Source organism: Macrotis lagotis, chromosome 3, assembly GCF_037893015.1.
Source record: "Macrotis lagotis isolate mMagLag1 chromosome 3, bilby.v1.9.chrom.fasta, whole genome shotgun sequence".
Classification (NCBI taxonomy): Eukaryota; Metazoa; Chordata; class Mammalia; order Peramelemorphia; family Peramelidae; genus Macrotis; species Macrotis lagotis.
The window spans coordinates 222,286,250-222,298,300 of NC_133660.1; the positions used below are offsets into that span (position 1 = coordinate 222,286,250).

Consider the following 12,051-nt stretch of genomic DNA (forward strand, 5'->3'; position numbering starts at 1 on the left):
TGTACTTTACAAATATTATCTCATTTGATTCAGTTCCCATTTCCCGGCTATGTGACCTTGCTCAGTTTATCCAAACCCTGTGAATCTGTTTCCCATCTTTAAAATATTTTCCCTCTCAACTTACATGGATGACCTTATAAGTCATTAAGCTAACAATATAAAATGTCCACTGTTGTTATTACTATTCTCTCATCAGGTGAAGTAGATAATATTCTCCTAAGTTAATGGAGAATGGCTGTCCTACATGGAATCTAAATGGAGGAGGCATTCCCTGTAGGTTATGAGACCCTCCAGATACTGTGGTTTGTGAAGGACATGGTATTGATTACATCAAGGTCCAGAATAATGGAGAGGTACTTCAATGATATCCATAGTCATTTAAAAGAGATTGACCCAATCCAGTTGGAAAAGATCAAGTGGATGGAGAATAATTGTCATCCAGAGTAACAAGAATGTTTTATGTGGGTTAAGAGTCCCCTGAATGAGTATCTCAATAAACTACATATCTCTGTCTGCTTAGAAGTAAATTGGGGGGAACAGAGTAGGCTGGAGTACATTTGGGAGTGCAGAGTTGGAACAAGAATTCCAAGCAAATGTCAACTTTTTTAACATCAGTATTTTCCCTGAGATGTTCTGTGGTTGCACAATGTTGAAGGATCACAACTGCACCTGATTCCAAGGATCGACACAGGAAAGTGAAAAGGAGGCAGTGAATGCTACCAATGATGGCATGCACCCAAGAAGAATGAGAGGCCCTATCAAAATGACTGGGAAAAAAGGAGGAAGACCAGTCATATATCAGGCACAAGTAAGAAGAGACACAAAGCCAGAATGAGGCTCTGATATACCCAAATTTTAAAAGGAACAGAGAAAAATCTCACACGATAAGTAGGTTGACTCTGGAGGACTCTGAAAAACATGAACAAGAATATCAAATGATGAGAAGGTACAAAGGATCTGCAATCTGCAAATGGAGGGAGTGAGGTTATAGGCATTACAATGTATTATCATCTTCACCACCTGAGGTGAGTAGTGAAGCATTAGGGAGAGAGATTACATCAGTGATTTTTATCAGGATAGGACCTACCAGGTGAGGGGACTTCTCATACCTCCGCAGGTTGACCTTTTTCTCTGCAATTTCTAGCCTTAGAAAACAAAGGTTAAATGACTTGCCCTGGGTTACAGAACCAATATATGTCAAAAGCAAGATGTGAATTCCTACTTTTGAGTTCAGCCCTCTATCAATTAATTATGTGAAGATGCTTCTCAGGTGCACAGTGTATATTAATTTCCCTATTTCAAGGATAAGGGGATGCAGGCTAAGAGATATAACTTGCCCAAGATGAGCAGTGCAGTTGTGATTTGAACCCTGGTTGTTTGTTTTTCAAATATCATGTCCGTTGTTCTTTCTGCAAGATCAGACTGCTTCTATTAGTGAGAACATAATTCAGTAATTCCAACATTTATTAAGGATGCCCCATCCAGCAACATGGATCAAAACCCCTTTATGTCTTTGTAGACAGTCTTCAGGAGTTGCCAAAATATTCTTCCCCTGAATCTGTAACCCTTTAATGACTAGGCCTCTCTGTACTTACCTGGGCCAGGCTCACAGGAAGTCTTTCCAAGCTGGGGAGAGCTTTTCTTCCAGGAGCATAGTTTTGAAGAACTCAGGGTCAGTTCTAATGCTGAAATGAAGCCAGAGGAAGATCTTAATAGAGATTAATAATTGCAACAACTCACTATTTTGCTCTGTGGATTATAAAGTGCTTCCCTCAATCTAACTGTGTAAGGTAAATAATGAATCATTATCCCCCTTTAAAGCTGAAAAAACTAAGGCTCAGAGAGGATAAGTTACTGGCTCATGTCACTGCTCATCCCAAGCCACACATTTCTCTAGTTCCCTCAATGATAGTTCCTTCCCTGTAAAATGGTCTTCACATTATCTAATACATGTTATTTTTTATTTTTAGGTTTTTGCAAGGCAGTGGGGTTAAGTGACTTTCCCAAAGCCACACAGCTAGGTAATGATGAACTGTCTGAGGCTGCATTTGAATTCAGATCCTCCTGACTCCAGGGCCAGTCCTTTGTCCACCGCGCCACCTAGCCGCCCCCCGTATTTGTTATTTGGACATGATTTTTTGGATGCTGTCCCTCCCATGAGATTGTTAGGTCCTTGAGGGCAAGTTTGAGCTTTGTCTTTTTTTTTGTATCCCCAGAGTCTTGCTTAGTGTCTGGTACATAGGGGGATGCTTAATGAATACTTGCTGACTTGTTGACCCCCATGTGCTACTAAACCCAGCCTTTGGAACACACAAGCAACAGGAAGAGCCACCCATGGTTGGCAACATTCCAAAAAGAACTAACTCAAAGTAAACTATGGAATGTAGGAATGTGAACATGCTAAAGGCCCTTAGAAGACAGAATGATGGATCTTTAAGTGACCTCAGAATCCAGAAGAGAGAATGACAGAGTTGAAAAGGGCCTTGGAATAGAGAACTCTAGAACTGGGAGAGGGATCCTTAGAACACAGAATGTAAGAGGGGGATCTTTAATGATCTTAGAAGAGAGAATGGCACCCCTGAGAGGGACTCTCAGGTCCCATGTGGTTCATTGCCCTGATTGAATGGAGGAGAACACAGGCACTGGCTGGATCTCAGGGCCAGGGCCAGGGCTTCCAAGCTGGGCTCTGCTATCTCCGTCTTCAATGACCTCGACTGAATCTTTCTGTCCTCAAGCTGCCAAGTGAATGGAGAACCGGGGGGGCGGGGGTCCTGAGTGAGCCCCCAGGCTCCTCCCGGCCCCACACCTAGGATTCGGTGACAGCGTTAGCTGGGTCCGGCCGAGGGCCCACGGGGAGAACTGGAAGACAAGCGGCTGCTGGTCCAGCCCCGTCCCCTGGCGGGCCACCAAAGGGCCTCCCCTCCCCCAGAGCCAGGGCTGGCACCTGTAGCATCCCGGCCGGCCTCGGGGACCGTCCTTCCAGGCGGGCATCCCCGCGGAGGGCCGGGGACGAGAAGGCAGAAGGGGACTTGCGGCTAACGGAGTCCGCAGGGCCAGCCCCCGCCTGGCCCTGGGCTCCCAACAGGCCGGTTTGGGCCAGGCCACTTGACCAGCCCAGGCTTCCTTTCCTCTCGGCAACGCTGTCCGCTCCGCCCAGCTCATTGGCCGGCCTCCCCCCTGCCCGGCCATTGGTCCGTTCTCCGCTACTTTACATAGCCCCCTCCCGGCCAATCATCGCCCAGCGCCTACTTAACATGCACTCCGAAGGCCACTCAGAGAGCGCGGGGGCTGGGCCACCACGTGCTGTTGCTAAGCTTCGGCTTCTAAATTGTTACTATCGCGGCCGGCCTATAGGAAGAGAGATCAGATCTGTCAACATTCTCTTCCCCAAGCTTAGGGGGTTCGGCCCGCTTCCATTGGTCGCACTCACCCTCAGTTCCCGCCCCCAAACCCAAACGGCGAATTTCTATTGGTTGCCCGAGCCGCCCATCGGTCTTATGTGTCAATTTGAGGGCCGGAGCGAGAGGGTGGTGTATAGGCGACTTGGAAGTAGGCTGGAGTGTGTGAACTCGGTGCAGTTGGGCGCTCGGGGGTCTGCTCTCTAGGCAGGGAGAGGAGCCAGAGCCAGGGTGGGGGGGCTGGGTGTTTGCCGTCTGGTTTCTCCGGGGGGGGTGGGTGGGTGGGGGGGGACTGGTGTGAGTGACAGAGCACCAAAAGTATGGAGTGGAACTCTCTGTTACTCCTCCTGGAAGCAGCCGAGTACTTGGAGAGACGAGACCGAGGTATTCCCAGAGTTGACTCTTTTTCCAGAGCCCCCCTCCTTTCCTTTCCGCTCCCCTCTCTCTTTGTTGTACGCTGCTCTCCCCCCCTCCGGGGGGGGACGCCCTTTCTCCCCCCCACCCCCCCACCCCCGCCTGGAGCCCCGGTTCCCCTCGGGCCCCCCGCTGGCTCCGAGGCGCACGGATCGTACCAGAGGTTAAGGGGTCCGGGGGAGGCGGGGAAAGATACTTTGTTGCAAAACCAACCAACCAACCAAACCCAAAAAGCAACCGAAAGGAAAACCGGAGCTTCTAGAATGTGGAAGTGCCTCGGCCCGAGAGGGGCCCCCTCTCTGGAAAAAGCAGGCTCCCCGCCCGGGGCCCCGGGGCCCGTCCCGGTGTGTCTGTCCCCCCGCGTCTTTTCTCTGGTCTCCGGAGCGGCCCGAGGAGGAGAGGCTGGGAGGAGGGAGGGGCGCTCGGGGGCCGTGGCCGTGGCAGTGACTTCCCTGGTCGATTACGGCGTCTGGCTGCTACAATGTAGCGAGCCCCCCTGCCCCCCTGCCTGCCCCCCTCTCCCACCGAGGCCCGGGCCGCCCCCTTCCCAGCTCAGCCCTTGGGCTTTACCCCTGCCCCGCGAAAGACAAGCCCCCCGCCATCTGCAGGAGGCCCCGTGGCCGGGGAAGAAAGCTCTAGTCCTGGGAGGAGGCAAGATGATGTGGGTGGCCCGGAGCCCCGGGGCGCCAGGGAAGGATCTGGGGGGTAGGAAGAATGGGGGCCGAGGGAACCGCGCCCCTGCGCCCCCCCGCTCCACCCCGGCCCCCTAACGCGTGTGACTTTGTCCCCAGAAGCCGAACACGGCTACGCGTCCGTGCTGCCCTTCGACAGCGAGTATTCCAGGAAAAAAACAAAGACGGCCGCCTTGGCCAGGAAATCTCAGAATAACAGGTAAAAATCTGGCGACCCCGCTCCAACCCAGCCGGTGTAGACCCGGCTCCCCTCTCTCCGCATCCCCACACTCCTCCAGGTGCTCGGACCCCCCGAGGGCAGACCTGCCGGGCTGGGACCGAGGGTGGGAGAAACTGAGGCCTTCTCTGCCCCCTCCCCCTCCCCAGCCTCTTCCTACCCCTCTCGGGGACCTGGCCCCAACCCCAGATCCCGTCGCCATTTTCCCCCTGGCCTGGGCTGGGCTGGGCTCGGCTCTGTTTTGATCTCGCACATAAACACTGCCACGCGTACAGCCTGGGCTCGATAAGCCAAGAGGCAGCCCTGGCCGCTTGGATTGTCCGGGGGCCCCCCCCCTTTCTGACTCCCCCCTCCCCGCCCCACACGACACCCCCCCACCCCACCCGCAGCAACAATGTCTGTCCGTCCGTCTGTCCGGATGTCACCCCACCCCACCCTTCCTAGCTTCTGCTGGTGGTGGGCGGGCGAGGTCTGGGCTCGGGTTGCCTGGTACACCGCCCCCCCCCCAAACTTCTTAGTTTTGTTTTTAAGGCAGGAAGAGTCATGTGGAAGCCCAACCCCCCCTGACTTTCCAGCTCGGGGACTTTCAAAAACAGCCACTCGCACACACTTGTAATTCCTTCCCCCACTCCCAAGGGTCTGGAAAAGAAATGTTCTCTCTACCTTTCTTTGTACTCCGAGTACAGGCCTAGCACGTAGGAAGTGCTTACCGTACGTGGTGCTGCCTGACCTGCTCCCCACCCCTTTCCCCATCCCCCCACGCCCCCCCCCCAGCAAATGCCTCTGTGGAACCTGGTCAGGGCCTCTGGAGCTGGGAGGACCCCAATCCACCAGCCCAATCCCTCTCTTTTCGAGACCGGGGAAACTGAGGCTCAGAGAGAGGGGGAAGGGACTCGGCCAAGGTCATGCAAGTTTCTGACACGTGCTGGGGGACGCGGCTCCCCTCCCCTCCCCAGCCCCACTGGAGGGAGAAGCCTCCCATCTGGCCAGTGGTTTCAGGGGGCTCCAATGGGGAGGCACCCCCTGCCCCACCCTGGCTTTTGAATTGGGAAGCGGCGCCCGGGCCGGTGAGGGTGGGCACCGAGCCGTCGCCCGGCCGGCCCCGGCCCGGCCCAGGCCCAGGCCCAGGGCAGCCCTGGCGAGGCTCCGGGGCCCTAGCTTTGTTTGCCTAAGCAGACGGTGCCCAGAGAGCGCTGTGTACGTGCAGAAGATTCTCTTAAAGGGGCCGCGCCTTGTTACGTGGTAACTCCTCGGGCCCTTTCTCCTCCACCACCCTCCAGTGGCCAAATAACGGCCCCGGGCTTCTGGGGCTGAACCCCTAAACTTGCCCCCTGCTGTCCGGTGCTTCTACTTGCCCTTCCCAAAGAAAGGGGAGGGGGAAGCAATTGGCTCCTTGTCCTTCCCAAGGAAAATCCTTGCTAGCAGGATGACTTGAGAAGCACCTCCTCCTCTTCCTGCTCCCCAGGTCAGTGTCCCCCTCCCCCCGGGTGCTTAGCACCCTGCCATCGAACTTTCTTCGGGCAGAACTGCAGTATGGAAAGGACCAGCCATGTGGTCTATCAGCTGGGCTTTTATTAAGGGCCTGCTATGTGGCTGGGCCCACCTGGTCTCCACAGTTCTTCTAGTCTAATAGGGGAAGTCCTCTGTACATAAATAAGCATATATTTAAAAAGCAAAGGCCAAGGCAATCTTAGAAGGGACCCTCCCACAGCAGCTTTTTTTTTTTTGTTTTTGTCGAGGGGAAAGGGAGACATCAGAAAAAGCCTTATTAAGTTTAGAGAGGACTAGAGAGTTTAAGGAGGACCAAGAGGAGACAGTGTTGTACTCTGTGGACTAATTTGGGAATTAGACCTGGGCCTGCTCTTGACTAGCAGTATGACTTCCTATTCTATAGGCCTCAGTTTCCTCATCTGTAACACAAGAGGTGAGAATTAGGAGATCTATTTCTAATCCCAAACGCTGTGAACATATCTGAAACCAGAGTCCCAGCCCAGACCTTTTCTGTTCCAGGGACCCTGAACTCTAGGACTCGAGAACAGAAGTGCTGGGGAGTGGGGAAATGGGGAATTAGAAGGGGCAGTGAGAACCAGAGGAAGGAAGGGAAATACATTCCCTTGGCCTTCTTTTGTGAAGACAGCCTTCTTGGGGGTGGGGAGGAATATTTTCTAATGGGAGGCAGCTGTGATACCATGGAAAGAATGCTAGCTGTGTGACCTTGGGCAAGTGCCTTGATACCTGTGCCTTGGTCTCTTCATCTATAAGACAGTAGTAGTAATATCTGTATTATCCTGGCCTCACTGGGTTGCCTCAAGGGATAAATGAGTAGGAGAAAAACTTGGGAAGCCATTCAGGACTTTTTAATGCCAGCTTCAGTTATTGTTTATATTATTATTTGTTAAGGTGCCAATCAGATCCTTCAGAGGAGCCTAGCTTTGGCATTCATTCGCTGGTCACTTTGGGTTGGTGATACTGGGCCAGGGCCTGGATGGGAGCTTTGGGCTATGGGACAGCCCTAGAGCAGGGCATTTCCTTGTCTAAGGCAAGGCAATTCTGTGTATCTTTTCTCTGCTGGGTGTGTGTGTGTGTGTGTGTGTGTGTGTGTGTGTGTGAGAGAGATAGAGAGAGCATGTGCTGGCACAAGAAGTCCATGTTGGCAGGGGTGATCCACCATTGCCCATCTGGTTTATCCTTGGCTTTCTCTTTCCTGGGTGCTTTGCAGAAGTTGGGAGGGGATGTAGCTAGCAGCCATCTCGAGGTCATTGGTCTGTCATCAGTCAGATGAACCTGAATTCAAAGCTTTACTGTCTGGACAGTGTGGTAACATCCACCAAGGCAGGACTTCTTCATCCAAGGTCTCCAGATTTTCTGCCAATCTCAGCTTTTCCATCTCATGCTCCTCTCGTGTGGTCAGATGACTTTTTTTTTTTCTTTAAACACAACAAAAACAAACAGCCGAATACTGTTTGGATTCTATGAGTCTTCTTGGCGTCTTCCCCCCATGCACAGTGGGTCTTTGCGGTGGCTGCGGCTCCCTGGGGACCAGGGTTCTCACATGCTAAAAGCCACAAATGATTCATACTTAGATCTTCATCAATACATGAACACTTTGTGTCTGTGAGAGAAACCTGCAAAAGCCCTGAATGGACAAAATATGGCTGGTGGATTAGGTGATCTCTCAAGAACCTTCCCCACTCTGCCATTGTAGGCACCGAGGAGAGCTAACTGCTGGGGTAGAGTTAGGAGCCCTGGATCTGAAATCCTGCTTCTGCTAGGTATTATCATTTCACAACTTAGGGGATCCGGTGTTCCTAATTTATAAAATGATCAGGTCAGACTCACTAGTTTCTGGGTTGCCATTCTGGGCCTTAAAGGTCCTTCTAGTTTTTGGAGTGAGCTTAAGGGTTTTTACCTCAGGACATAGGAGGGATCTTGTCCTACCCTCTACTGGATCAGGCCCTTTCCACCCTTTCTCTTACAGAAGAGCAAACTTGGGAAAACCCCAGAAAGTATTAGATGTGTGACCAATAAGAATCATTAACAATGTCTCCCAATTTTCATGACATTCTAGGGTAGGCTTCCCAATGAAAGAAGTAGTGACAGACATTCTCATTTTACAGATGAGGAAACTGAGGCTCAATGAAGTGATTTTTGTTTTCTGTCACCCAACTAGTTCAGGGTCTGGGAAAGAAACCATGACTAAGGCTTTTGATTCCATGCCTAAGATCTCAGTTTCCCTGTGGGACAACCTCTTTGGATGGGTAGGAGCTCTTTTTGTGGCCCTGCACCCAAGCTGTAATGACAGAATAGGGGCTTAGCAGTGCTGGTTCCTCATAGGGCCTGGGCTGGAGTCTTCTGGGCTCTTCTGCTGATAGGAATCTGAGGGAGAGTCTCCTCAAACTTGGTCTTGTTCTCTAGGAGTCTGCAGTACTGTCTATATCTTTCCTCTTCAATGACCCTGTGTCTGTCCTTGTTGGGTGAGTGGGGAAGTTAGGCCCAGGTAAGAAGAGACATGAGAAATTTGAAAGCAAAATCATTTGCATCTAAGGTATCAAAATAGCTTCACATTTGGACCAGAAGTCAGGAGGATTCAAGTTCAAATCCATCCTCAGACACTTAATAGCAGTGTGACCCAGACCAGGTCACTTCACCTGATTTGTCTCATTTTCCTCCTCTATGTAATGGCAATAATAGCCCTTATCTCTCAGGGTTATTATGAGAACCAAATGGGATCATTTTTATAAAGTGGCAGTACATGGTACTAGTGTCACAGCCAAGGAAGACTGGATGAGTAGGGTGACTCTGGAGGTGGAGCTTGAAGAGAGGGAGTTTTCAACAAATCCAATTTTGGAAGTGGCTTAGGGTGACAATCTGTCCCATTCTTGGAGGTCAGAAAAGAGGCAGACGAAGACAGGCTGGGCAAAGGGTCATTTTAGTTGAAACAGAGCCTATTGGAAGGGGAAGAGTGTGAGAAGGCCAGACAGAGGATAGGGAGGTTGGAGGTTGAATGTCAAGGCCTCGGAGGCCTGGCAGTTGCTCCTTTATTTTGCAGACTTTTGAGTAGAGTAATGGCATGGTCTTGTGAAGAAGCTTCCTCTTCTGGGTGACTTGGAGAGAGGCCTTGCACAGGATCTGGACGGGAAGAGAAAGTAGAATTAAACTAGAAAGCATAGTAGGAGACATTTTTGTTTTCTCTTGGTCACTATTAGTGAATTATTTGGTATAGAAAACTAATGAAATAAAGAAAAATGAAAGTCCTCAGCAGTCCTATACTTTCCTTCTGTATTAACAGTGGCAGGATGGTGGAAAATGGGGTAAGGGAGTTGAGAATCACATTTTTTAGACATTAAATAATATCATTTTAATTATTGGTGCTATTAATGGTGCTGTCAAACAGCCAGTTAGTTGGGGGTTTTTTGTTTTGTTTTGTTTTTTGCAGGGCAAATGGGGTTAAGTGGCTTGCCCAAGGCCACACAGCTAGGTAATTATTAAGTGACTGAAGCTGTATTTGAACTCAGGTACTCTTGACTCTAGGGCTGGTGCTCTATCCACTGTGCCACCTAGCCGCCCCTAGTTAGTTGACTTGTTATCAATGGAACTGCATCATATAAATTTTTACATTCTCTTTTTAAATAAAATCAGAAAATATAAGGCAGCTGCTGATAGATGACTCACAGTGTTCACTAAGACAAAAATAAAAGAATGAATGAATTTCATTTCATCAAAAAATAGCAGGGGCAGTTACATGGCACAATGGATAGAGCAGCGACCCTGGAGTCAGGAGTACCTGAGTTCATATCAGACCTCAGACACTTAATAATTACCTAGCTGTGTGGCCTTGGGCAAGCCACTTAATCCCATTGCCTTGCAAAGACTAAAAAAAAATAGTGTAAGAGGAGGAACATAGACCTGGGAATTAAGGAATCTGGTCCTCTTCCGGCCTGCTGTATGACCTTGGACCATTCATGTTATGTTTCTAGTCTGCTTCCCCCATTTATAAACTAGAAGATATTTGAAGTCCCTTCCAACTCAATAATCTCAAATCCTGTGCAATATAGTAGAAAGAGTGCCAAGTTCATGGTTGAGGAGCTGGGTTTGAATTCTGCCTCAGCTGTTTATTCCTTGTGTGACTTTGGGCGAGTCACTTCTCTTTGGCTGACCTCAGTTCCCTCATCATCTGCCAAGTGAAAGGGCTGCAGCTCTGTCTGAGATGCTGTGTGGGGAGAGAGAGAATCAGGATTGCGAGGAGGCAGTCCCAGATGAAGCAGGGAGAGATTCAGCCGGAGGCATTGGGTAGACCCAGACTGTTGAATGGCCAGGCTGAAACCAGGCCCTACTGGGACAGGAAGTGTGTAGCCAGTGTGGTGTGGTCTGGGACTCATGGAAATATGATGAAAACCTTGCAAGCGGTTATTCCAACTTGCTCAAGAAGGGGGGTATTTCCTCTGCTTCAGTCAGGTTGCCTTTCTCTGTGGGACAGCTGAGTGGGGTCTGGGGGGGGCTTAGAAGAGAGAAGGGTTGGGGTTAACCCCATATAAATCAGAACAACTATAAGGTAGCCGTTAAGCTTGGTGAGGAATGAAATCCATATCACTGTCCCTTGAGGAGAGCCTGGGAGGGAGGCCTTTGCACCCCCTTCCATATTATTTCTTCAATTCTGTTTTAACTGTTTAGTTTTGTTTCAAGAATAGGTTAGATGTGGGAGGGGGCCTGATCCGTATGGAGAAATTATTGGTTTATTATTGTTGGGGGGGGTTTTAAGGAACTATTTAAATTTAAATAACAATAAACAGGTGAGAGACAGAGAAAGAAAGAAATGATCCCCGGGCTTGGAGCCAGGTTTAGAATATCTGTTTTAATGATATCATAGTTGTATGTAAAGAATATTATTTAAGCAGGGTAGGTTAAAGACTGACAGCTAGGTGGCGCAGTGGACATAGTGGTCTGGAGTCAGGACAACCTGAGTTCAAATTCAACCTCAGACATGTTTTGTCACCCCACCACCAAGTTATTTAATACTGCCTCAGTTTCCTTATCTGTAAAATGAACAAAGATTAAAGAGGGAAAGACTGAAGACAGGAAGACCTGTCAGGCTAGAGGAATATCAAGGATTTGGATAAACTAAAACAGACAAGTAGAAAGAACTTTTTTCCTCATTTACGTTTTCTTCATTCCTTGGGGGGCCGGTCTTCAGGAAGACCTGCCAGGATGGTGAAGGCTTCAAGTTTATTTCATGTGAATTCAAAAGGAATTGGGAAGAGAGAAGTGAGTGGGGACATGGGGATATCTCATTTTTGAAGGGCTATTGTTACTGGGAAAGAAGGATTCAACTTACGCTTTTTGGATCTAAAGGACAAAAATAAGAAAGTAGAATAGAAAGTAAGTTGAGGCTTCATAATAGGCAAAACTGAACTGTCTTGAAAAGGTTGCTTCTCATTGGAAGCCTTTAAGCAAAGACTGAATGTTCACCCATTTTTAGATGTTGTAGAGGATAGATTTGTAGGTGTGGGTGGGACTAAGTGGCTGGTTCCCTTTCCAGGCTGAGACTCTGTGATTTGACAGAGAAGCTGAGATCCAGAGCAATGAAAAGCCCTGGTCACATGGGTAATAAATGGCAAAGACAAACCTTGAACCCAGATCCACTGATCCTACTAGACTTTAGTGTTCTTCTCCTTGACCTTGATGTTTCCCTAATGAGTGAAGCTGTAGGTAAGGAGCAAAGTGAATGGGAGTTCCTGGATAAGACTGGAGTATTGAGTTGAAACAGTTCTCTCCTTCTGGTCCCATGGTTGGATTCCTCCAGTGGTATTTGTATCCTATGTAATTGAACTTT

General features: G+C 49.5%; 1 protein-coding gene and 1 long non-coding RNA gene across 6 annotated transcripts in view; one reads left to right on the forward strand and one right to left on the reverse strand.

Moving 5' to 3' along the window:
* The first annotated feature begins 3,680 nt into the window (after positions 1–3,680).
* MXD4 (MAX dimerization protein 4) overlaps positions 3,681–12,051 on the forward strand; it is a 50,587-nt gene continuing 42,216 nt past the window's right edge. Inside the window, exons 1-2 of one of the 2 annotated variants that reach the window (XM_074229921.1) lie at positions 3,681–3,782; positions 4,604–4,703. In XM_074229921.1, the coding sequence (XP_074086022.1) occupies positions 3,719–3,782; positions 4,604–4,703 (164 nt within the window). In that variant the 5' untranslated portion in view covers positions 3,681–3,718. Of the gene's footprint in view, positions 3,783–3,936; positions 4,474–4,603; positions 4,704–12,051 lie in introns of those variants that run through there. The other variant, XM_074229922.1, reaches the window with a different exon arrangement.
* The window catches only part of LOC141518163 (uncharacterized), a 36,360-nt gene continuing 33,443 nt past the window's right edge, over positions 9,135–12,051 (reverse strand). For all 4 annotated transcript variants that reach the window (XR_012477115.1, XR_012477118.1, XR_012477117.1 and 1 more), the window contains one exon: positions 9,135–9,350. This is a non-coding gene — a long non-coding RNA (uncharacterized LOC141518163). The remainder of the gene's footprint in view (positions 9,351–12,051) is intronic.